Source organism: Hyla sarda, chromosome 2, assembly GCF_029499605.1.
Source record: "Hyla sarda isolate aHylSar1 chromosome 2, aHylSar1.hap1, whole genome shotgun sequence".
In the NCBI taxonomy this organism is placed as follows: domain Eukaryota; kingdom Metazoa; phylum Chordata; class Amphibia; order Anura; family Hylidae; genus Hyla; species Hyla sarda.
This window is the reverse complement of record NC_079190.1, coordinates 265234559-265262014: the sequence shown is the minus strand read 5'-3', so window position 1 is coordinate 265262014 and position 27456 is coordinate 265234559. Positions and strand designations below refer to the sequence as shown.

Sequence of the window (27456 nt, the reverse complement as noted above, 5' to 3'; positions counted from 1 at the left end):
TAAGTAGTCATTTTGGAGGTCCTACCCAGTGACTGACAGCTCCCTGTGTTCACACTAATACCCAGATATCTGTCAGTTACAGTGTAGGACCTCCCACATGACTACTAAGCTCAGAATAAGCAGAGATTTACATGAACAGAGCAGAGAGTTATCCTGGAACTTTTCTACATGTCATCAGCTCAGCTTCACCTGCTCTATAACATAATGCCTTCAGATTAAACTGCATTTTTAATGTGACAAGTTCCCTTTAAGAAATGTTACACATATATTAAAAATCTAAACACAGAAATAATGGGATAGATTTATCAATCAGCCTGAAACCCTAATTGTCTGTTTTTTCACACAGCAACCAGAATTTTCAGAATTATAAAACTACATCCCTTTCCCTTATCCCCTTACACCCTTCACTTCAATCCCCTGGTTGGACTTGATGGACGTATGTCTTTTTTCAACCATACTAACTATGTAACCAATCACAGCTCAGCTTTTCAATGTTAACAAGCTCTTGTAAAGTAAAAGTTGAGCTGTGATTGGTTGCTATGGGGAAAAAAACAGACAATTAGGGTTTCAGGCTGATTGATAAATCAGGGCCAATATGTCATGATATATTGTATCCATTTTAGTTCCTTATTTTCTTATAAGTTGTCAGTTTTTCATCCCTATTTGTTCTACATTTTTGTTAAAGAGTACTTTTTATCCAACCATATTTTCTAAACTAACTCAGGTTACATTTCCATACCACTCCTAACATCCCTCGTGCACTTAATTTTTTTCCCGAGCCTCAAAAAGCTGTGTATCACACCTTTCCCCTTGCTCACATTGTGTAAGCTCCCGGCAAGAGAAAGTGGCCATTCCCCAACAGGCGCAACGTCACTGAAGCCTGCAAGAGCTGTGCCTTGCCATGCAATGCACACACTTCCTGAGTTTGGTCTCCTGCCAGGCAGGGAGGAGACCAAACTAACTGTTTAACTTGTGCAGGGAACAGAACAGAGCCACCTAGTGGCCGTTTTTTCAATCACTTTAAAAACATATAAAGTGAATCACAGAAAACATTAAAACTTCACTTTTATTATATCACTATAAAATATATAGACCATCAAAAAAACACATATAACAATTCTGGTGTTGTACCCAAATATCGTACATCCAACCAGAGGAGACAAAAATTACACCTTGGTCATTCAGACCACTTTTGCTGCACCGCAACTATGATAAGTTGACCCTTTGCAGACTTACAGAAAAATGCACAGATCCCCCGACCCAGTAGCAGTATAGTGTTTCAATATATACAGGATATATACAGGATGTCCTACAATAAAGGATGGGTATAAGGGCGGGGTAGGTATGGGTAGGACCTGGGGGTAGCACGGGCTAGATATTAAGTGCCCCTGTGGCTATCCTAACCCTAGATGGTCACCCTACTCTAGGCCTAAACCTAGGCGGAGTGAACACCCTGATAAGGGCGGCCCGCTCCAGAACCTACCCTAGTATGCCCTGGAACAGCCCTGTTTCAGAGACAAGTAGGAAGGTGGCTCTCTGTCTCACTGGGGCGCCCTGTCTAACTCTGTGGACAGGGAGGATGCCCTAACCTACATACATATATAGTCAGATAATGTAGAGAATAAAATGTGTAAGTATCTCACTGAGATGTTATGTAAAGTAATAGGTGTATACTATATACAGATAAAGGATGAAGAGCTAATTGTTACCTAATAGAGTATAGTATTGGTCGATGACTATAGCAGGATATATATCGCAGATCCCTGCAAACTGAGCCATATATCGGTATATATATCTATCATGGTGTCCCAGGTTTGAGTAGTTAGGTCTTAACAAGGTACAAGCATAATCAGATAGAGCAAAATACCTGGTTGCTATAGACAACTCGTCCAAAATTCACAACCTCACTTATATGACCTGGTGCATCCAGAGAAATGTCAAAGACAATGTTATTCCAAAGCTCGCTACTCAATATAAACCAATAAGAAGGATTCACAATTGGTTGCCATAGGCAACTAAGATGACTCACAGCTCAGGATATATACCATACATGTGACTCTCTATGTGGTCCACTGGTCAGTACCACATATATCCAAATGCAGATTCACAAAAGAAACACAGCAATAGATATAAGTATACACAGATAGGGCAGTGGGATACTTATCAGACCGCTTTAGGATCGGAGGACTGCAGTCCCTACGCGTTTCACCCCCTCAGTTCTTCAGGGGACAATAGAGGGGTGATATGGTGTAAATGGACAATCCCATGATGGCGGATGGAATACAGTAGGGTGGAAACTGCTGGTGGCCATATTGGACTGTGCCTATCTGAGGTTAAAATAGGGATCCTGGACCCTCCCCTCTCATTGTTTGTCCAATCAATATGCTGTTGGCAGGCATCGGACTTACCTGATAAGTCCGTATCGGCAGATATACAGTGCCCCAGAAGCGGCATCAGACGCCGTGGTCCCGCTGCTAAGAAGCGCGAGGTGTCGGAAGTAAACAAACACCACGTGTGTGTGCGCGCATCAGGTGACCGGGGCCATTGCGTCATATGATATATGACGTGCGATGCTACTCCCATAGTAGGCGGGTATAATGGATGCGGACGGGTTACAGAAGTTAGTTTCAAGCGCGCATGCTCCATCCACAATCATAGTGCTAAAATGTAAATATGAACCTAAGGTTCATAGAAATTATGGCACAATTTTATAGATCTTAATTAGAGGTTAAAAGAGTATGAAAAAAAAACAACTTAGATAAGAAATATACAAAATTAAGAGTGCGGGGGATATAGAGGTTCAGGATCACAGAATAGGCACAAGTTCATGTTTCCAGGAATAAAAACCTATCCCTTCTGATTCTCAGAGTTCAACCTATGATCATAGGCAGAACATAGATAAGTCTATTGGTTCCGATCTGCACCAACTGACCCAATGGATATAGATAGAAATTATACTAAACACGATATATGGTGGAACAAAAATATGTCCAACATAGATAGATAAAAAACATATAAAGGTTGAGAATTTTAACAGCAAGTAAATAGCAAAGTGTCTTATAATTACATAAGGAACAATATATTAAAAGTTTAGTTTGGTGATAGGTATTCTTTAAAGAATTAACTTTTTTCTCGATTTACAAATGTAAAAAAAATTAACAATTACAATGAACGTTGCAAAAATAAAACATGCAGTTTTAAGTTCAAGCCATTGACTTGTATAGAATAAAACCAGTATTACTATAGAATTTATGGAGGATGCTGTCTATTAAAAAAAAAAAAAAAAAAAAAAAAAAACACAATTTTTATAAAGACTGTTCATTTAAGAAATTTTTTTTATGGAAGTAAAATCATTTAAATTGTACCTATTTTTCAATAAATAAAAAATAATATGAATATGTGTTTAGGAATAAGTTTACATTTATAAAAGACTGCAATTGGTGTGTTTATAAAGGACGTGCGGCATATTTGCATATATTTTGCATTCTATTATATCCTATAAGTAACTAACGTTTCCCCAGAAGAAGTACCGTAGGGCCCATAGAGTCAGACCAGACAACTGCTTTGGGACCTGTGAGACAGGGGGGCCCCATCATGGCAATACTGCCATCAAAGACCCTGGTCAAATTATACATCTGCCGTTAGAATAATGGAGGAGGGGCAGAGAGGCGCAGGGCAGGCTGTGAGGATTCTCTTCGTATGGACCCCCTAAATATTTGTTGCTTTGAAAATAAATGTGTTTGTCTGCAGGTGTGTATCCATCAATACCTAGATATACACACACACTGGGGGATATATTAAAAAACTACTGTAATTTTTGTTCCAGCGATATTAAAGGGTACCTCTCATCAAATAAACTTTTGATATATTTTAGATTAATGAATGTTGAATAACTTTCCAATAGCATGTTAATGAAAAATATGCTTCTTTCTATGGTATTTTTCCCGATCAGTCCTGTCAGCAAGCATTTCTGACTCATGCTGGAGTCCTAAATGCTCAGAGCTGCCAGCCTGCTTTGTTCACAGCCAAACAGGCTGTGAACAAAGCAGGCTGGCAGCTCTGAGTGTTCTCCTTTGTGAACAAAGCAGACTGGCAGCTCGTAGTGTTTAGGACTCCAGCATGAGTCTGAAATGCTTGCTGCCAGGACTGGTACGGAGACCCCTAGTGGTCATTTCTTCAAAGTGGAAAATGAAATAGAAAGAAGCATATTTTTTAATAACATGCAATTGTAAAGTTATTCTGCATACATTAATCTATAATACATCAAAAGTTTTTTTGATGAGAGTTACCCTTTAAAGGGGTACTCCAGTGGAAAACAAAAACTTTTTTTTTAAATCAACTGGAGCCAGAAAATTAAACAGATTTGTAAATTACTTCTATTAAAAAATCTTAATTCTTCCAGTATGTATGAGCTGCTTTATGCTCCACAGGAAGTTCTTTTCTTTATTTATTTATTTTCTGTCTGACCACAGTGCTCTCTGCTGACACCTCTGTCCATTTCAGGAACTGTCCAGAGTAAGATAGGTTTGCTATGGGGATTTTCTCCTGCTCTGGACAGTTCCTGATACAGGCATCATGTGTTAGCAGAGAGCTCTGTGGACAAGACAAAAAAGAAATTAAAAAAGAAATGAATTTCCTCTGTAGCATACAGCTGCTAATAAGTACTGGAATTTTAATAGAAGTAATTTACAAATCTGTTTTACTTTCTGGCACCAGTTGATAAAAACAGTTGATAAAAACAAAACAAAAAATAGTTTTCCACCAGAGTACCCCTCACACTTATTTTTTCTCATCACATTTTCAAAGGTATCTTGTGATGCTTTGATAATATACAAATATGTTCATTGTTGTGCCACTTTTGTTTTTTTGCGTAAAAAAATTCCAATTTTTTATGGTGCCAAATAGATTTTTTTTTGCGCCAAAATTGCCAAGGTGGTGCCTAATTTTAAATCACAGAAAATTCTGGCGGAAGTATCTCATCTAATATTTCATGATTACCAGTGCCCATACAAGCGATAACTATATGGATAAAATATGTCCAGGGGTTAAATGTGAGTGCAGGTGCAGTGACCATGAAAAATAATAATAATAATTTCAATTAATTAAATAACACCATTTTTTCCCAAAAAACTAACAGAAACAAAAACCAACAACCATTTCTGTGATTTCTACACTAGCAAACGGCTGGTGTGAAATTTTTTATGTAAAATGGACCCTCGCCCTTTTATCATGTAAAACATGAAATTTACATAACTGCGCCCACTTTTGCAAAACTGGCATGACTAGTGTAAAGCTTGGATCATTCTCATGTAAAACACTTTAAATGCAGCAAGATAAAAAGTGCATCTTCACAGAGAGATCCAGACAGACTAGTTCTGCAAACATTACACAAGTGCAACACCGCCGAGACCTCTTATCAGATCCTCTTACCACTACAGTAGAGGACAAAGGATTATCTTGGTGAGTGCTGTAGTGCACTATCTATTTCTATATCGATCTATGCTATATGGCAACTACTACTACTGCTACAACCACCGGAATAAATGGTGAAGCCCGTACCTGGTCAGCCACTGTCCACTCATACTCTAAGGGGCCCCTGAACATTATCACTTGGAAATATTTGGCGGCCCTGTAGACAATGAAAGGAGCGGTAGCTGGCCAAAAGTGGTCCATAGTTCACAATCTGTGGATAGGGTAGAACTGAATGAGATGGAAAAACGCCTTTAAACATCTGACACATCATAGGGACATTTCAGAATTTGTGATCAGTGGGGGCCTGGCTGCTAATACCCCCACTGATTGCTAGAATGAAGAGGCAGATGCCTCTTCTCATCTTGAGAAGTATATGGATTCAATATAACTGTTGGACATTTTCGGCAAATCTATATCCACTCTCACCGCTGTTACTGAGCAGAATAATTAAGAAAAAAAAGCCCCCAGCGGAGAGCTTTTTCCCCTTTGTTCTATGGGGCCCAGCCTATTCTAGTTACACCCCTGCCCAGAAGGGAAGAATTAACTTTACAGCCCTTGCATTATTAAAGGGGTACTCCGGTGGAAAACATTCTTTTTTTTAAATCAACTGGTGCCAGAAAGTTAAACAGATTTGTAAATCTTTACCCTTCCAGTACCTATTAGCAGCTAGATGCTACAGAGGAAATTCTTTTTTGGTGTTGTCCACAGTGCTCTCTGCTGACACCTGATGCCCGTATCAGGAACTGTTCAGAGCAGGAGGAAATCCCCATAGCAAACCTATGCTGCTCTGGACAGTTTCTGACACGGACAGAGGTGTCAGCAGAGAGCACTGTGGACAAGACAAAAAAGAAATTCAAAAAGAATAGAATTTCTTCTGTAGCATACAGCTGCTAAAAAGTACTGGAAAGGTAAAGATTTTTTTAATAGAAGTAATTTACAAATCTGTTTAACTTTCTGGCACCAGTTCATTTAAAAAAAAGTTTTCCACCGGAGTGCCCCTTTAAGCTATTTTTTAAGACCACAGTATATCTCTTACCTTTATTTCGTATCTGTGAGCAGCATCCAGAACTAGTGGTACCAGATTTTCCACTGCTTCTCCATTCTCATCTGCTGTACCAGGGGGGTACCACAACAGCACAAGTACTCCTTAAATAGAAACAAATATGTAGTTCAGTTTTCATTGGTTACGTCTTGGAAAAACCTGTAAATAACACACTAGGACAGTTCTGATGTATAAGATTTTTTTTGGCTTACCTATAGCAGCTGCCCTCAGCTGCCTCATATGCTCTTCAAGGACCTCTGGGTCTTTAGAACTGTAGGGTCCTAACTCTGGGTAAAAGCTGGAACCAATATCCTCAGGTGGACTATGTCTACCTTTTGGATAACTTGCTGAAATTTTTGGATCCCAATGAGGTACCATCACATGATCCCAGTGGATATAGTTGTTATCAAACTTAGGATTTCCATACCACATGTAGTAGAAAACATGAAGATCATAGTACACTTTTGTTTGGTCTGGTGCATTTGCAGTGCCTTGTGGTTGGGAAATAACATCACTGGAAGCAGACCGCTTCTCTGATTGTTCTCCAAAGGGCATAAGCTCTAGGCCAGGAGCCAGGTCAGAAAAGCCATCTGTGGGCTTTAAAGTTCGCAAGCCCATCATAGTTCCAAAAATAAAGAGAGTAAAAAGGAAAAGAGCAATACATGCTTTCCTTCGAAGCCTTGCCATCTCAGATAACAATGTTCTGATCTATAAACCTTTGTCCTTTTTTGGATATCAAGCGAACCTTACAACATCAGCTCCTGTGGAGGCATATCTGTAACACAAAAAAATATATATACATGTGTATAAATAATACCTTGACCACTAAAACCCTATCTTATAGCTATGTTTGCTATCACACTAAACACAAAAAAAAACGAGGTAAGTGTGGGACTACAATCATAATATATTCACAATTGCCCCAGGACAGAAGTCGGGGGCACTAAAGTCCCATTTGGAACTAACTACCTTAAAATGTAACTTTTAATGAGTACGACATAAATTAAGACCTGGTGATTGGTACTGTTAAAATTGGCATCACTATGTCTTGAATGTCTATATCACTGTTCTAATTAACAGCACGACTGTGGGTAGGTAGCGTGGCCTACAGGCTCTTACACCACAATAGTTCTGCACCCACTACTCAATTTATTGTTTTCTTGGTGGGGCCTACAGGCTATTCCACCATGGGTGTACAGTCACTACCTCTTCTGACAGGTATATGAGTGACGCAATTAAAAACCTGAATGTTTCGGTGTCACCACACCGTCATCAGGAGGAAAAATGAGGCAAACCACCTACCATGTGCTGCAAACAATTATTTATGGGGTTATCACTTACACCGTCATCTTCCTGCCTCTTCCATTCGCCAATCCCTTCAGTGCATCTATCATTCATCATGGCAACCTTCACATATCCTATAGCCAATCACAGAGGCTAGTCACCCTGACATATTACCTCACATCCTCTGAAGTCACCATCAGGCGTCTGTTCTCCATGTCCGCTATAAGTCGCGCGACATTTCCTTAACCTCGCGGATGACAGTGGACTTGTTCCCCACTGCGCGCATCGCATTCTATTCTGAGGATGCGCATCCTTGTATCGGCTTACATGTTAAATCGCGCGAGGCTTATGATGACTTCAGATGATGTGAGGTAATATGTCAGGGTGACTAGCCTCTGTGATTGGCTATAGGATAGGATGTGAAGGTACAGGTTGCCATGACAAATGATAGATGCAGTGAAGGGATTGGTGAATGGAAGGTGCAGGAAGATGACGGTGCAAATGATAACCCCATAAATACTTGTTTGCAGCACATGGTAGGTGGTTTGCCTAATTGTTCCTCCTGATGACGGTGAAACATGCAGAGGGGTGCAATTTTTCAGGTTTTTAATTGCGTCACTGTTACGCCGAGCGCTCCGGGTCCCCGCTCCTCCCCGGAGCGCTCGCTACACTCCTCTCACTGCAGCGCTCCGGTCGGTTCCACGGACCCGGGGCGCTGCGATACCGCCTCTGGCCGGGATGCGATTCGCGATGCGGGTAGCGCCCGCTCGCGATGCGCACCCCGGCTCCCGTACCTGACTCGCTCTCCGTCAGTTCTGTCCCGGCGCGCGCGGCCCCGCTCCCTAGGGCGCGCGCGCGCCGGGTCTTTGCGATTTAAAGGGCCACTGCGCCGCTGATTGGCGCAGTGGTTCCAATTAGTGTTTACACCTGTGCACTTCCCTATATCACCTCACTTCCCCTTCACTCCCTCGCCGGATCTTGTTGCCTTAGTGCCAGTGAAAGCGTTTCCTTGTGTGTTCCTAGCCTGTGTTCCAGACCTCCTGCCGTTGCCCCTGACTACGATCCTTGCTGCCTGCCCCGACCTTCTGCTACGTCCGACCTTGCTTCTGTCTACTCCCTTGTACCGCGCCTATCTTCAGCAGCCAGAGAGGTTGAGCCGTTGCTAGGGGATACGACCTGGTCACTACCGCCGCAGCAAGACCATCCCGCTTTGCGGCGGGCTCTGGTGAAAACCAGTAGTGACTTAGAACCGATCCTCTAGCACGGTCCACGCCAATCCCTCTCTGGCACAGAGGATCCACTACCTGCCAGCCGGCATCGTGACAGTAGATCCGGCCATGGATCCCGCTGAAGTTCCTCTGCCAGTTGTCGCTGACCTCACCACGGTGGTCGCCCAGCAGTCACAACAGATTGCGCAACAAGGCCAACAGCTGTCTCAACTGACTGTTATGCTACAACAGTTACTACCACAGCTCCAGCAACCATCTCCTCCGCCAGCTCCTGTACCTCCTCCGCAGCGAGTGGCCGCTTCTGGACTACGACTATCCTTGCCGGATAAATTTGATGGGGACTCTAAGCTTTGCCGTGGCTTCCTTTCCCAATGTTCATTACACTTGGAGATGATGTCGGACCAGTTCCCCACTGAAAGGTCTAAGGTGGCTTTCGTAGTCAGCCTGCTGTCTGGAAAAGCCCTGGCTTGGGCCACACCGCTCTGGGACCGCAATGACCCCGTCACTGCCTCTGTACACTCCTTCTTCTCGGAAATTCGAAGTGTCTTTGAGGAACCTGCCCGAGCCTCTTCTGCTGAGACTGCCCTGTTGAACCTGGTCCAGGGTAATTCTTCCGTTGGCGAGTATGCCGTACAATTCCGTACTCTTGCTTCTGAATTATCCTGGAACAATGAGGCCCTCTGCGCGACCTTTAAAAAAGGCCTATCCAGCAACATTAAAGATGTTCTGGCCGCACGAGAAATGCCTGCTAATCTTCATGAACTTATTCACCTAGCCACTCGCATTGACATGCGTTTTTCCGAAAGGCGTCAGGAGCTCCGCCAAGATATGGACTCTGTTCGCACGAGGCGTTTCTTCTCCTCGGCTCCTCTCTCCTCTGGTTCCCTGCAATCTGTTCCTGTGCCTCCCGCCGTGGAGGCTATGCAGGTCGACCGGTCTCGCCTGACATCTCAAGAGAGGACACGACGCCGCATGGAGAACCTCTGCCTGTACTGTGCTAGTACCGAACACTTCCTGAGGGATTGTCCTATCCGCCCTCCCCGCCTGGAAAGACGTACCCTGACTCCGCACAAAGGTGAGACAATCCTTGATGTCCACTCTGCTTCTCCACGTCTTACTGTGCCTGTGCGGATGTCTGCCTCTGCCTTCTCCTTCTCTTCTGTGGCCTTCTTGGACTCTGGATCTGCAGGAAATTTTATTTTGGCCTCTCTCGTCAACAGGTTCAACATCCCAGTGACCAGTCTCACCAGACCCCTTTACATCAATTGTATAAACAATGAAAGATTGGACTGTTCCATACGTTTCCGCACGGAGCCCCTTCTAATGAGCATCGGATCTCATCACGAGAGGATTGAACTTTTGGTCCTCCCCAATTGCACCTCGGAAATTCTCCTTGGACTTCCCTGGCTTCAACTTCATTCCCCAACCCTGGATTGGTCCACTGGGGAGATCAAGAGTTGGGGGCCCTCTTGTTCCAAGGACTGTTTAAAACCGGTTCCCAGTAACCCTTGCCGTAACTCTGTGCTTCCTCCAGTAACCGGTCTCCCTAAGGCCTATATGGACTTCGCGGATGTTTTCTGCAAAAAACAAGCGGAGACTCTACCTCCTCACAGGCCTTATGATTGTCCTATCGACCTCCTCCCGGGCACTACTCCACCCCGGGGCAGAATTTATCCTCTCTCTGCCCCAGAGACTCTTGCCATGTCTGAATACGTCCAGGAGAATCTAAAAAAGGGCTTTATCCGTAAATCCTCCTCTCCTGCCGGAGCCGGATTTTTCTTTGTGTCCAAAAAAGATGGCTCTCTACGTCCTTGCATTGACTACCGCGGACTTAATAAAATCACGGTTAAGAACCGCTACCCCTTACCCCTCATCTCTGAACTCTTTGATCGCCTCCAAGGTGCCCACATCTTTACTAAATTGGACTTAAGAGGCGCCTATAACCTCATCCGCATCAGAGAGGGGGATGAGTGGAAAACAGCATTTAACACCAGAGATGGACACTTTGAGTATCTGGTCATGCCCTTTGGCCTGTGCAACGCCCCTGCTGTCTTCCAAGACTTTGTTAATGAAATTTTTCGTGATCTGTTATACTCCTGTGTGGTTGTATATCTTGATGATATCCTAATTTTTTCGGCCAATCTAGAAGAACACCGCCAGCATGTCCGTATGGTTCTTCAGAGACTTCGTGACAATCAACTCTATGCTAAAATTGAGAAATGTCTGTTTGAATGCCAATCTCTTCCTTTTCTAGGATACTTGGTCTCTGGCCAGGGACTACAAATGGATCCAGATAAACTCTCTGCCGTCTTAGATTGGCCACGCCCCTCCGGACTCCGTGCCATCCAACGTTTTTTGGGGTTCGCCAATTATTACAGGCAATTTATTCCACATTTTTCTACCATTGTGGCTCCTATTGTGGCTTTAACCAAAAAAAATGCCGATCCCAAGTCTTGGCCTCCTCAAGCGGAAGACGCCTTTAAACGACTCAAGTCTGCCTTCTCTTCGGCTCCCGTGCTCTCCAGACCTGACCCATCTAAACCCTTCCTATTGGAGGTTGATGCCTCCTCAGTGGGAGCTGGAGCTGTCCTTCTACAAAAAAACTCTTCCGGGCATGCTGTTACTTGTGGGTTTTTTTCTAGGACCTTCTCTCCGGCGGAGAGGAACTACTCCATCGGGGATCGAGAGCTTCTAGCCATTAAATTAGCACTTGAGGAATGGAGGCATCTGCTGGAGGGATCAAGATTTCCAGTTATTATTTACACCGATCACAAGAACCTCTCATACCTCGAGTCTGCCCAACGGCTGAATCCTCGTCAGGCCAGGTGGTCTCTGTTCTTTGCCCGATTTAATTTTGAAATTCACTTTCGGCCTGCTGATAAGAACATTAGGGCCGATGCTCTCTCTCGTTCCTCAGATGCTTCTGAAATTGAACTCTCTCCTCAACACATCATTCCTCCTGACTGCCTGATTTCCACTTCTCCAGCCTCCATCAGGCAAACTCCTCCAGGAAAGACCTTTGTTTCTCCACGCCAACGCCTCGGAATCCTCAAATGGGGTCACTCCTCCCATCTCGCAGGTCATGCGGGCATCAAGAAATCTGTGCAACTCATCTCTCGCTTCTATTGGTGGCCGACTCTAGAGACTGATGTGGTGGACTTTGTGCGAGCCTGCACTATCTGTGCCCGGGATAAGACTCCTCGCCAGAAGCCCGCTGGTTTTCTTCTTCCTCTGCCTGTTCCCGAACAACCTTGGTCTCTGATTGGTATGGATTTTATTACTGACTTACCCCCATCCCATGGCAACACTGTTATTTGGGTGGTCGTTGATCGATTCTCCAAAATGGCACATTTCATCCCTCTTCCTGGTCTTCCTTCAGCGCCTCAGTTGGCTAAACAATTTTTTGTACACATTTTTCGTCTTCACGGGTTGCCTACGCAGATCGTCTCGGATAGAGGCGTCCAATTTGTGTCTAAATTCTGGAGGGCTCTCTGTAAACAACTCAAGATTAAATTAAATTTTTCTTCTGCATACCATCCTCAATCCAATGGACAAGTAGAAAGAATTAACCAGATCTTGGGTGACTATTTACGACATTTTGTTTCCTCCCGCCAGGATGACTGGGCAGATCTTCTACCTTGGGCCGAATTCTCGTATAATTTCAGAATCTCTGAATCTTCCTCCAAATCCCCGTTTTTCGTGGTGTACGGCCGTCACCCTCTTCCCCCCCTCCCTACCCCCTTGCCCTCTGGTCTGCCCGCTGTGGATGAAATTTCTCGTGATCTTTCCATCATATGGAGAGAGACCCAAAATTCTCTCTTACAGGCTTCTTCACGCATGAAGAGATTCGCGGATAAGAAAAGAAGAGCTCCTCCCATTTTTTCCCCTGGAGACAAGGTATGGCTCTCCGCCAAATATGTCCGCTTCCGTGTCCCTAGCTATAAGTTGGGACCACGCTATCTTGGTCCTTTCAAGATTTTGCGCCAGATTAATCCTGTCTCTTACAAACTTCTTCTTCCTCCTTCTCTTCGTATTCCTAATGCCTTTCATGTTTCTCTTCTTAAACCACTTATCATTAACCGTTTCTCTCCCAAATCTGTTCCCCCCACTCCTGTCTCCGGCTCCTCGGACATCTTCTCCGTCAAAGAAATTTTAGCATCTAAAAAGGTCAGAGGGAAAACCTTCTTTTTAGTGGATTGGGAGGGTTGTGGTCCAGAAGAGAGGTCCTGGGAACCTGAGGACAATATCCTGGACAAAAGTCTGGTCCTCAGGTTCTCAGGCTCCAAGAAGAGGGGGAGACCCAAGGGGGGGGGGTACTGTTACGCCGAGCGCTCCGGGTCCCCGCTCCTCCCCGGAGCGCTCGCTACACTCCTCTCACTGCAGCGCTCCGGTCGGTTCCACGGACCCGGGGCGCTGCGATACCGCCTCTGGCCGGGATGCGATTCGCGATGCGGGTAGCGCCCGCTCGCGATGCGCACCCCGGCTCCCGTACCTGACTCGCTCTCCGTCAGTTCTGTCCCGGCGCGCGCGGCCCCGCTCCCTAGGGCGCGCGCGCGCCGGGTCTTTGCGATTTAAAGGGCCACTGCGCCGCTGATTGGCGCAGTGGTTCCAATTAGTGTTTACACCTGTGCACTTCCCTATATCACCTCACTTCCCCTTCACTCCCTCGCCGGATCTTGTTGCCTTAGTGCCAGTGAAAGCGTTTCCTTGTGTGTTCCTAGCCTGTGTTCCAGACCTCCTGCCGTTGCCCCTGACTACGATCCTTGCTGCCTGCCCCGACCTTCTGCTACGTCCGACCTTGCTTCTGTCTACTCCCTTGTACCGCGCCTATCTTCAGCAGCCAGAGAGGTTGAGCCGTTGCTAGGGGATACGACCTGGTCACTACCGCCGCAGCAAGACCATCCCGCTTTGCGGCGGGCTCTGGTGAAAACCAGTAGTGACTTAGAACCGATCCTCTAGCACGGTCCACGCCAATCCCTCTCTGGCACAGAGGATCCACTACCTGCCAGCCGGCATCGTGACAGTCACTCATATACTTGTCAGAAGAGGTAGTGACTGTACACCCACGGTGGAAGAACCTGTAGGCCCCACCAACAGCGGGTGGTTCAGCCTGTAGGCACCACTCAGTCAGGGACGGCTTTTGGGGTGTGCAAGCTGTGCGGCCGCACAGGGTGCCATAGCAATAGGGGGCACCGGGCGGCTGGCACAGTTCGCAGTGTAACAGGCCTGTGTGAGGTGAGATTTTCAAACTCATGCAAAAGTCGGACCGCTCCTCCACTCCCCAAAGTTTTCCGAAGCTAGAACGGGGAGAAGCGAGGGCAGAGCCCGAGGTCGCACGTCTGCATGAGATAATTAATTTATGTCATACTCATTAAAAGTTAAGTTTCAAGGTAGCTAGTTCCAAATGGGACTTTAGTGCCCTGGACTTCTGTCCTGGGGCAATTGTGAATATACTATCACACTAAACACACAGTATGGGGGCATTTATCATTCTCTGTTCTTTTTGCCTAGGCGTACTTCATGTGTACTTTACCCACATTTATGAAAGAGGTGCACATTGTTCAGAAATAGCAAAGTATCTTACATGTAGGCAAGCATGCTCCGGGCTGGCGAGAGGTTTAGCAAAACATTTTAGTGCAATCACAAAACTATGCAACAATCTTGAAAAAGTTGCAATTGATAGATCACAGACCACTGCCAAAAGCTAACTATGCCACACTACGTTGTTTTCTTGAATAAGGCTGTATGCATTGTGCAAATATTTGCAACATTTGAACCCATTGTTCAACTATTTGTGCTGCCGCAATAAATAAAAAAATAATAAAACTTACCTCCTGCTGGTGCCGCCGTCCCACCCTGTTGTGCGGATTTCTTTCTGCTTCAGGGGCACAACATGTCACACTGAAACTCAGCTATTCGCCGGCCGCAACAATGTCCATCTTCAGCCGGTGATAGGCTGAGCCGCAGTGTGACATGTCCAGCTCCAGAGGCAGAAAAAAAAAACGCACTGGAGGATGGTACAGTGATACCAAGGGATTGGTGGAAGGTTAAGGTTTATTTTTTTAATTGCCGCAGTCCGGACATAATGGAAAAATAAGAAAAATTGTCAGAGTACCCCTTTAAATATTGAGAAATATAATTGCAAGATATAACTTCTGTCTTTTAAAAGGACAGAAGTTCCATCTGCTGTTTTACACTGCTATAAGTGGTTGCCATATACTTTTGTGTCTCTTAAATGTGTCTGCATAGTTAAAGGGGACCTGGCCTTTTTTGAAAATGTCAGCTGTCATTATTCATATGGAGCTGCCGCTCTACAGATTCAGGGAACATTAATGGATAATACCAGAGATCAAGTTATCCTACCTAATTGTGAGTTATGGAGCATATATAGTTGCCATGGGCAATGATGCCACTACCATGCTGGCAGTCGCCATATTTGTACATAGATGTATGTGCCCTCCAGTATTAGTGCTAGCTGCCATAAGTACAATTAGCTGGGACCTTTAGAGGGTCCAAGTACTGATATGGATTTTATCAGTGACCTAGTAAATATCTAACTCCCGCCCGAATTTGTTATATCTTTATCAGATTAAAGTGCATGCACATAAGTAAATCACACACAGACAAACATTGTCAGTGTTTACATACTTCTAGCTTTATTTGGCAATCGTCCAGGTCATATAGACATTGCAATTAGCATAAGTTCCTGCCCTCACTAGGGAGGTGTTTTTAGCCTTGGCATACCATATAAGGTATGCCCTCTGTCTCAGACATTAGGCATTGGCTAGAACAGGTAATTCCTCTCCTCGACAGGAGGAGGGAAAGCAAGGAGCAGAGTATCGTGGGGGATGGGCTTTGTCAAATAGTCTTTTTATAATGCATACACATACATATATACAGGGTGGGCCATTTATATGGATACACCTTAATAAAATGGGAATGGATGGTGATATTAAATTCCTGTTTGTGGCACATTAGTATATGTGAGGGGGGAAACTTTTCAAGATGGGTGGTGACCATGGTGGCCATTTTGAATCCAACTTTTGTTTTTTCAATAGGAAGAGGGTCATGTGACACATCAACTTATTGGGAATTTCACAAGAAAAACAATGATGTGCTTGGTTTTAACGTAACTTTATTCTTTCATGAGTTATTTACAAGTTTCTGACCACTTATAAAATGTGTTCAATGTGCTGCCCATTGTGTTGGATTGTCAATGCAACCCTCTTCTCCCACTCTTCACACACTGATAGCAACACCGCAGGAGAAATGCTAGCACAGGCTTCCAGTATCAGTAGTTTCAGGTGCTGCACATCTCGTATCTTCACAGCATAGACAATTGCCTTCAGATGACCCCAAATATAAAAGTCTAAGGGGGTCAGATCGGGAGACCTTGGGGGCCATTCAACTGGATATGCGAAATTGCTACATGATGATTTGTTTCCCTCTTTATGCACTGAAGTTGGCACGTTCCCTGAGTTTTTCCAGCAAGATGGTGCACCACCACATTATGGGTGTCAGGTCCGAGCATTTCTAGATGAAAAGTTTCCTGGAAAGTGGATTGGTCGTCGTGGGCCAGTTGAATGGCCCCCAAGGTCTCCCGATCTGACCCCCTTAGACTTTTATCTTTGGCGTCATTGCCACCATTGCCTCTTGAGAAAGCCGCGGAGGGGGCAAAACATGTAGAGGCGGCAAAAGTGTTATTTTTAAGCGATACCAGTGGTATCCTTATAATAGATAGCCACTGCAGGGCTACTCAGTTAAAAAGTGGAGATTGTCCTTTTAAAACGATTTATATTGACACTAGGGTCCCTTGGTTATCAGTTTTAACTTTCTTTTTGTTGGGATTTGTACCTTTTACATTATTATGAATTAAAAGTTATATTTTAGGGGTAAGCAATAGAGGTTTCATACCCGGGGCTTCGGCCTTGGGGTTCAGTTATTTAGTCTGAGTGAGTGTTATGGTCCCATCCGAAATGAGGCCACCTCCCCGTGGTGGATGGGGGACATGTTTTGATCAAAAAGTGCGCTAAGAGCCTCAATTTTTTTGAACGAGTGCTGCTATAACCTTCTTTTTGTATACTATATATATATTATATATATATGTGTATGCATTATGAAAAGACTATTTGCCAAAGCCCATCCCCCATGCTACTCTGCTCCTTGCTTTCCCTCCTCCCGTCGAGGAGAGGTATTTCCTGTTCTAGCCAATGCCTAAAGCCTTTTTAAATATCTGAGACAGAGGGCATACCTTATATGATATGCCTATGGTATGCCAAGGCTAAAAACACCTCCCTAATGAGGGCAGGAACTTATGCTAATTGCAATGTCTATATAACCTGGAAGATTGCCAAATAAAGCTAGAAGTATGTAAACACTGACAATGTTTGTCTGTGTGTGATTTACTTATGTGCATGCACTTTAATCTGATGCAAATATAACGAATTTGGACAGGAGTTAGATATTTAATAGGTCACTGATAAAATCCATATCAGTACTTGGACCTTCTATATATTATATATATATATATATATATATAAACACATCCACCTCAATCCCCCCTTAACCCCTTAAGGACCAAGCGTTTTTCTGTTTTTGCACTTTCGTTATTTCCTCCTTACCTTTTAAAAATCATAACCCTTTCAATTTTGCACCTAAAAATCCATATGAGGGCTTATTTTTTGCGCCACCAATTCTACTTAGTTAACACATCAGTCATTTTACCCAAAAATCTACGGCGAAACAGGAAAAAAATTATTGTGCGACAAAATAGAAAAAAAAACACAATTTTGTAAATTTTGGGGGCTTCCGTTTCTATGCAGTAAATTTTTCGGTAAAAATGACACTTTATCTTTATTCTGTAGGTCCATATGGTTAAATGATACCCTACTTATATTGGTTTGATTTTGGCGTACGTTTGGAAAAAATCATAACTACATGCACGAAAATTAATACATTTAAAATTGTCTTCTTCGGACCCCTATAACTTTATTATTTATGTACAGGGTGGTATAAGGGCTCTTTTTTGTGCCGTGATCTGAAGTTTTAATCTGTACCATTTTTGTTTTGATCAGACTTTTTGATCGCTTTTTATTCCCTTTTTTATGGTATAAAAAGTGACCAAAAATACGCTATTTTGGACTTTGGAATTTTTTTGCGCATACGCCATTGACCATGCGGTTTAATTAACAATATATTTTTATAGTTCAGACATTTCCACATATGTTTATTTTTAATATGTTTATACATTTTTATAAGGAATTTGGGAAAATGGGGGTGATTTAAACTTTTAATAAGTAAGGGGTTAATGTGTGTGTGTTTTTAAACTTTTTTAAGTTTTTTTTTCTTTTTACACTTTTAGTCCCCTTAGGGGACTTTTAGGAGGAATCAGTTAAATCCTCATACAGATAAATGTGGTTCCATAGAGCCACATTGATCTGTGTGCTCTGCGCTCGATTGAAAAAGCCTGGTCCTGCCAGGCTTTATCATTCTGAGCACCGGAGTCGGCACAGGAGGAGAGGTAAGCCCGCAGGCGACCTCCACAGTGGAACACCCCCCCCGCAATCGCGCTGCGGGGGGGGCGATCCACCCCACTGGACCACCAGGGACGGAATAAAGGCACCTTTAGATGCCGCTGTTAGCTTTGGCAGCGGCGATCTAAAGGGTTAATAGCCGCCCGTGGCTATTAACACCGCCCCCCCAGCTACTGGAATCAGCTGGGAGCTGGCCGGTATGAAGCGGACTCGAGTCGGGAGCCCATGTCATACCCCGTTAAGGGCACATGGACTAGCATAGACGTCCATGGTCATTAGCAGGTTAAAATAACTATTTTCCCTTTCCCAAATTTCCATCATCCTAACTCATCTGCCCCAATGTGTTTTCTCAAATGCTTCACTGTACTTTAGACGACCCATGGCTTGTCCATGGACCCCCCTAGCCTCAGACTTTAGACATATGGAGTCAGATGCTGTCCCTATGGTTCACTTGTTTTATAGATGGCATTGAAGCTCTGTAATGGGGTATAGGCTTCATCAGTAGTCTAAAAGTCCAAATTCGTCATCACTTCAACATCTTCTTTAAGCAAGACAAAACACAGCACAAAACAAAAGCAAGGATTATCAGGATTCTAAGTATGGCTATTCCTATCCCTTTTTCCACCCTCCCATCCAATCAGAGTACTGATCCCAGGGGTCTGAGATTCCAGAATTCTTTTTAACCTTTTAAGGACGCAGGGTTTTTCCGCTTTAGCATTTTCATTTTTTCCTCATCACCTTCTAAAAATCATAACGCTTTCAATTTTGCACATAAAATTCCATATGATGGCTTATTTTTTGCGCCACCAATTCTACTTTGCAGTGATATTAGTCATTTTACCCAAAAACCCACGGCAAAACAGGAAAAAAATTAATTGTGCGACAAAATTGAAGAAAAAAATTCATTTTGTTACTTTTGGGGGCTTCCGTTTCTACGCAGTGCATTTTTCGGTAAAAATAACACCTTATCTTTATTCTGTAGGTCCATTCGGTTAAAATGATACCCTAGTTATATAGGTTGTTTATTGTCGTACATTTTAGTGCATCACAACTACATGCAGGAAAATGTATATGTTAAAAATTCTCAAAATTCTCATTTTCTAACCCCTATAACTTTTTTATTTTTCTGCGTACGGGCGGAATGAAGACTCATTTTTTTGCGCCGTGTTCTGAAGTTTTTATTGGTACCATTTTTGTATTGATTGGACTTTTTGATCGCTTTTTATTCATTTTTCATGATATAAAAAGTGACCAAAAAATACGCTATTTTGGACTTTGGAATTTTTTTGCGCGTATGCCATTGACCGTGCGGTTTAATTAACGATATATTTTTATAGTAGACATTTCCACAAGATACCACATATGTTTATTTTTATTTACACAGTTTTTTTTTTTTTAGATGGAAAAAGGGGGGGGGGTGATTCAAACTTTTATTAGGGAAGGGGTTAAATGACCTTTGATAACTTTTTTTTCCACTTTTTTTTGCAGTGTTATAGCTCCCATAGGGACCTATAACACTGCACACACTGATCTTTTACCCTGATCCCTGCAAAGCCATAGCTTTGCATGGATCAGCGAGATAGGGGCTCAATTGCTCAAACCTGTAGCTCAGGCTTGGAGCAATCAAACGCCGATGATCGGACACGACAGGGCAAGGTAAGGGGGTCTCCACTCGCGTCTTAGCTGATTGGAACATCGCGATTTTATCGCAATGTCCCAATCAGCCTGACTGAGCTGCCGAGAAGCGTTTACTTTCATTTTTAGACGCGGCGATCAACTGTGATCGCCGCGTCTAAAGGGTTAATAGCGTGCGGCACAACGATTGGTGCCGAACGCTATTAGCCCAGGGTCCCAGCTAGCTTAGCAGCCGGGACCGACCTGGTGTGATGCGGGGTCACGGCGTGACCCCATTTTAAACACCAGGACCGGGCGAGGGGCGTACAGGTATGCCCTTTGTCCTGAAGGAGTTAACCCCTTAACCCCTTATCCTGCATCATATCGCGTCGGTCCCGGCGCTCATCAACGGCCGGGACCCGCGGCTAATATCAAAGCTGACCGCCGCTTCTAAAGTGAAACTGAAAGTGACCTGGCTGCTCAGTCTGGCTGTTCGGGACCGCCGCGGTGAAATCGCGGCGTCCCGAACAGCTGACCGGACACCGGGAGGGCCCTTACCTGCCTCCTCGGTGTCCGATCGCCGAATGACTGCTCCGTGCCTGAGATCCAGGCAGGAGCAGTCAAGCGCCGATAATGCTGATCACAGGCGTGTTAATACACGCCAGTGATCAGCATAGGAGATCAGTGTGTGCAGTGTTATAGGTCCCGATGGGACCTATAACACTGCAAATAAAAAGTGTTAATAAAGGTCATTTAACCCCTTCCCTAATAAAAGTTTGAATCACCCCCCTTTTCCCATAAAAAAATAAAACAGTGTAAAAAAAAAAAAAAATAAACATATGTGGTATCGCCGCGTGCGTAAATGTCCGAACTATAAAAATATATCATTAATTAAACCGCACTGTCAATGGCGTACGCGCAAAAAATTACTAATGTCACTGCAAAGTAGAATTGGCAACGCAAAAAATAAGCCATAATATGGATTTTTAGGTGGAAAATTGAAAGGGTTATGATTTTTAAAAGGTAAGGATGAAAAAACGAAAGTGCAAAAACGGAAAAACCCTGAGTCCTTAAGGGGTTAAAGGGGTATTCCAGGAAAAAACTTTTTTATATATATATCAACTGGCTCCAGAAAATTAAACAGATTTGTAAATTACTTCTATTAAAAAATCTTACTCCTTCCAATAATTATCAGCTACTAAAGTTGAGGTTTTTTTTTCTGTCCTGCAACAGTGCTCTCTGCTGACATCTCTGCTTATCTCGAACTGCACAGAGTAGAATAGGTTTGCTATGGGGATTTGCTTCTACTCTGGACAGTTCCCGAGACACGTGTCATCAGAGAGCACTTAGACAGAAAAGAACAACTCAACTTCAGCAGATCATAAGTACTGAAAGGATTAAGATTTCTTAATAGAAGTAATTTACAAATCTGTTTAACTCTCTGGAGCCAGTTGATATATAAAAAAATGTTTTTTCCTGGATAACCCCTTTAAGTTCTACTGATAGGTCTTCTAGTTTCTTTATGGCTATGGTTACTTACCATTGGTTCCTGTATTGGCTGAGATATATGGCTGGCTCCTTACATGACAGTGCGCTCAGCCTATCACGGGCCGAGGCGGGACATCGCTGCGGCCGGTGATATGCTGACGGCTCTGTGACGTTCCCGTCCCCAGGAAGCAGCATGAAGATCGCTGCGAACAGTGAGGCCAATACCAGAGCAACAGGGAACGTAGGAAGGTGAGTCAAAGTTTATTTTGTTTAATTTTGCTGCCCGGGCACAGGAATATGTAAAATTAATCAGTACAGATGTCCTTTATTAATCATTTCCAGCACAGCGCCACGCAACTCATTTAAAGCGCCGGCGGCTCACAGGAGGACGGGGGGGAGCAGCGCGCGCAGGTCACATATGATTAGTTCCCCGATGTGGGGGACAGTACAGCGCTGTGGCTTATAATTCATTGGGGGGGGGGGGGTTTAGAGAAGCCGAAGATCGCCGGCGGGTCACATATGATTAGTTCCCCAGCGTGGGGGGGGGGGGGGAATACCGTGGAACCGACATAACTTACAGTAATACCGTGATATGCATTTTTGGTCATACCGCCCAGCACATTTAATTCTGGAGTGTGGTTCAGGTTCCTCTGTAGGCTTGGTAGGGAAAATGTGTATGGGCATAAGAGCCGTGGCTAATGTGCATTCTCCAGACCAATTCCCTTCTATTCAGGTTCTGAGCTTCATATCCCCAAGTATCCCATACCTTACGGTAGTTAACATTTACTCATCCCACTGGCTAGGCCGTTCCTTTCTTTATTTTTACACCAAGTATTCCTTTTCCTTATAAGATTATCACCCACTAAGATGACACCATTGTTCACCCACTGATTCTCCTTATACAGTGTCACATCCTAACAATCCAGTGTGATTATCTTTTCCTCTGGAACAACCATGATTATGTAAAGATATAGATTTAACAGTTATTAGAGAATATATAGACATCAGGCCATTAGATTAATTAGTTATCTGTCCAATCATTTCCTGATATTTATAAACGTTTTGCTCAGTCTTCTTTCATTCATCAGTTCAGCAAGTCCATTTGTTTGCACAATTACACTATAAAACTCAGTCTTTTGCAACATCCAGTGCATACTCCTATATACATCTATACGGGATCATCATATGTAAGCGTCTCTTTCCTCACTTATTTCCTGACACACACTCAATCATGGGTTTAAGGAAATGTGTAACAATTACAGAATCTGAACTAGGCCCAACTTTACAAAAGGTTCTTAGTTGTATTCTTTATGGTTAGGGAATCAGTACAGTCTGACAAGGACATACTTATATTGGTCCACTTTAGGCAGTTAGATGAAGTCTACTCATAGTCTCTGAAACAGGTAAGATGATTATGGAGTGTGTTGGTCAGGTACCTTTATTGTTTTACCTAGGTCATAACAGATGTAAATAATGAAGTCTGTACAAACCTTCTTTCTACAATCCTGAGGCCACCCAATGTACGGACATTACTACACACATAGCTAACTTCTGTTTTGTGTATGGGGGCATATATACTATGGGGTACAAGACTGTTGGCACACACAGTTTCTTACCAACTCTCCAGATGCCGTCTTTGCCCTGTACCACCTCTTTCTTCTTCCATTGGTCTCTCTCAGCATGCATTGCTGGTTCCTTCAGCCAAGTTACACAGCTCAGTGGATCTCTTCAACTCTACTTTCTGAAGCAACAGCTCAGATCGAGTGGTTTATTGAAGTAGAACTTCATTCTGCGTGTGGTCACCATATATCCTGTCCTATGTATTACATCTTTGCATCACTTGGAGCAAGCTTACATTTACAACTCAGCATCAACCATGGATTCTCTGATATCTTATCATGGCTCTTGAATTCTTAACCTTGATAAGTTCAAGACAATGAATCATAATCTGAGAGTAGCAGAGCTATCAAAGAGAATTCTTCTTTTTCAGCATCTTCATTTTACACTAAATTATCAATATAAAGTTATCAACTCAAAATTGATGTTATTCAAATAAATGCAATATAGAATGTATCGGTATATCACATTGTGTATACATGTATTATGGACATACTCGATTTCAAACAGTAGATATATATTTCCATCAAGTCTAATGTGACTTTGTGTTTCAGGAGAGTAGGCTGTCATTCTCCCTATAAGCCCCACCTTTCTCCTCACACTCCTCCATGTCACTGGTCACCACCCCTTTGAGTCTGGCTTTTTGTTTTCCCTCAGCTTAGCTCAGTCATCAATAACCCTTGAATGTCTAGTAACAGACTGGATTCCTGTGTCACTTTACATGAGGACATCAATACACACATAACATGTAACAATACCGACATGTACAAATACTCAACGTACATCACACAGGGCCCAACACACATTCTTACCAAAAATGTAAAAGAATAAAAAAAAATATACAGAGCTCTTTCAAAAACTGCAAAAAATTACCTTCAATGCGCATTGTTTATAATCCAATAGAGCCATTAGCTGATTTTAAATGCTTGGGTAATGCCTATCAATTAAATAGTGATCACTTTTTTATATCTTTTATTTTATTTTTCTTGGCCAAATTTCTTCTCTTGTTACTCCTATAATATAATCAGACAATTAATCGCATTCCCTGATACACTTCATTTTTGGCATCCATCCTGCGGAACTGTGACAATATCATCAAATAGGTTCAATTAATACCACATGGATTTTCTTTTGTTCTTCACCAATCTAAAAAAGGATCCGTTACAACACAAACTTACATAAACAGCTTCAACCATGCTTTCACTCAGCTTTCCTAAAGACCACACCCTCTGCTTTCCATAGCACTAAGCACTTCTCATCATCATCATCTCCACTTTTGCCAACTCCATTCATTCGTCTCCATTCATTGGACTAACATCTGGAAGTTCATTGGACTAACACATCTGGAAGTTATTATCCACACCCTGAAACAAAGGCTTTCTTTATTCAATATATAATATATCTCTTATTCAACATCCTATCAACAGGCTACCAAAATGTATATCTGTACATCAGTGTTAATTTCATTACCTAATTATTTTGATTATAATTATAACAGTTCAGATGACTACAATATAACCAAATTAATCATAATTTGCTCTCAAGAATCACACTGCTGTATATGAATACTGTATATAACACTGCTATATATGAATACTTCTGTCCATCAGTATATTTCAAACTTTCAACTTCCTTAATATCCATAGTCCATTCTTCACTCACCACATGCTTTTCCATCAAAACCTTGAGTTTCCATTTTCTTTCTCTCTCTAATCCTATCAAGCTGCTAACAACAATCTGCTCCTCTTTTACTTGTCGTTTCACTTGTATATCTCATTAACTTTTGGACTAACTTATCACCTTTCTCAACAACACAATGCATACTTTGTCTCTTCAAACTACTATATCCAATACCACTAAGGAACATTCTGTGGGAGATAATTGGGCAATCCTACTCAACAACTGAGTTTACAACACAGGCACAGTTCTGACATTTCTGAGGGTATTACAACTCCCATTATACCTTCCTTTCACCCCTTTACACACACATCTACATACTTTTTCAGTTTCTCCAGCTCTCATTATCATCTCTATACGTTTCCCATCTTTGCAAACTCATACATCCTTCCCCCTCTCTCTCCTTTCAACAACTATACCAGTGAGGTCATTCTAAACTGCAGCTCTGTGACCTTTGCTTCTCATTGTCTTACATCTGGCCCACAGGCCCCCCTTGTGTTATTTAAAGTGGTACCTATTTGTTGCAAAAACAAGACTGCTCTGCTTTAAATGCAGTTTTTCATTTTTAACTAAGTCTGGTACTAGAAAGGAAAGATCTCCCTCTCTTCTAAAATAGCTAACATTAATCCATGGACACAATTAAGACATGACATGACACATATACAATCAGTTGCAATGGAACGGGTCCCAGGAATATGTTATGGTCGGAGACTCCTGTGTCATACCCTCTGGTATACACTGTCCTAGACACACCTTCCCACAGTGTCTACTTATGACATTATAACCGGCGTCCTGCGCCAAAATCCACTAATATCCTCTCTCTGTATCATTAGTATACTCCTAAACTCAATTCCCCGAGAGACCCAATATCCTTCTCCCAAGGATCCTGCTTATTCACTCATTCACATTTTATACACACTCGGTTAGCAGATACTTTTGACAGGTTCAGTTAACAGACTCTGGGCGAGAAGTTACCTGCCTTTGTTGGTTGCGAGACAGTCGACTTAACCCCTTAAGGACCGGGTTTTTTTTCTGTTTTTGCATCTTCGTTTTTTGCTCCTTGCCTTTAAAAAATCATACCTCTTTCAATTTTGCACCTACAAAATCCATATGATGGATTATTTTTTGTGCCACCAATTCTACTTTGTAATGACGTCAGTCAATTTGCCCAAAAATCTATGGTGAAACGAAAAAAAAAAAATCATTGTGCGACAAAATTGAAAAAAAAAACGCAGTTTTGTAACTTTTGGGGGCTTCCGTTTCTACATAGTACATTTTTCGGTAAAAATGACACCTTATCTTTATTCTGTAGGTCCATACGATTAAAATGATACCCTACTTATATAGGTTTGATTTTGTCGGACTTCTGAAAAAAATCATAACTACATGCAGGAAAATTAATACGTTTAAAATTGTCATCTTCTGACCCCTATAACTTTTTTATTTTTCCGTGTATGGGGCGGTATGAGGGCTCATTTTTTGCGCCGTGATCTGAAGTTTTTAACGGTACCATTTTTGCATTGATAGGACTTATTGATTTTTTTGCGCGCACGCCATTGACCGAGCGGTTTAATTAACAATATATTTTTATAATTCAGACATTTCCGCACGCGGTGATACCATATATGTTTATTTTTATTTACACTGTGTTTTTTATTTATTTATTGGAAAAGGGGGGTGATTCAAATTTTTAATAGGGGAGGAGTTAAATGATCTTTATTCACTTTTTTTTTGCAGTGTTATAGGTCCCATAGGGACCTATAACACTGCACACACTGATCTTCATCATTGATCACTGGTTTCTCATAGGAAACCAGTGATCGACGATTCTGCCGCATGACTGCTCATGCCTGGTTCTCAGGCACTGAGCAGTCATTCGGCGATCGGAAAGTGAGGAGGCAGGTAGGGGTAGCGTAAGCTGTTCGGGATGCCACGATTAGCCGCGGCTATCCCGAACAGCCCGACTGAGCAAGCCGGCAACTTTCACTTTCGTTTTTAGCCGCGCGGCTCAGCTCTGAGCGTGCGGCTAAAGGGTTAATAGCGTGCAGCGCCGCGATCGGCGCTGCACGCTATTAGAGGCGGGTCCCGGCTTCACTATGACGCCGGGCCCGCCGTGATATGACGCGAGGTTACTGTGTAACCCCGCGTTATATCAGGAGAGCAGGACCAAGGACGTACCGGTACGTCCTTGGTCCTTAAGGGGTTAAGGCACCAAGATAAACCAAAGGGGAGACAGTGGCACTTTGGCTAGGTACAAGAAAGTTGTCCTACTCTACTCTTGGAGATGATCAGCTTCCGTCTGTGTCCCATCTCTTTGGTCCAACTTAATGCCTTGTATTGCGCGACTGCCTCATGGTATCATAACCCAGAGTCCCTGTTGGGGCGCCAAACTGATATGGATTTTACCAGTGACCTAGTAAATATCTAACTCCCATCCGAATTCGTTAAATCTTTATCAGATTAAAGTGAATGCGCATAAATAAATCACACACAGAAACAC

At 43.0% G+C, this 27456-nt stretch overlaps 1 protein-coding gene across 1 annotated transcript in view; it reads right to left on the bottom strand.

The window, feature by feature from the left end:
• The window catches only part of MANEAL (mannosidase endo-alpha like), a 78665-nt gene that overhangs the window by 14971 nt on the left and 36238 nt on the right, over window positions 1-27456 (bottom strand). Inside the window, exons 2-3 of the mRNA XM_056557096.1 lie at window positions 6727-7289; window positions 6509-6618 (exon numbers count right to left, since the gene is read on the bottom strand). Coding sequence (XP_056413071.1) covers window positions 6509-6618; window positions 6727-7201 — 585 coding nt within the window. The 5' untranslated portion in view covers window positions 7202-7289. The remainder of the gene's footprint in view (window positions 1-6508; window positions 6619-6726; window positions 7290-27456) is intronic.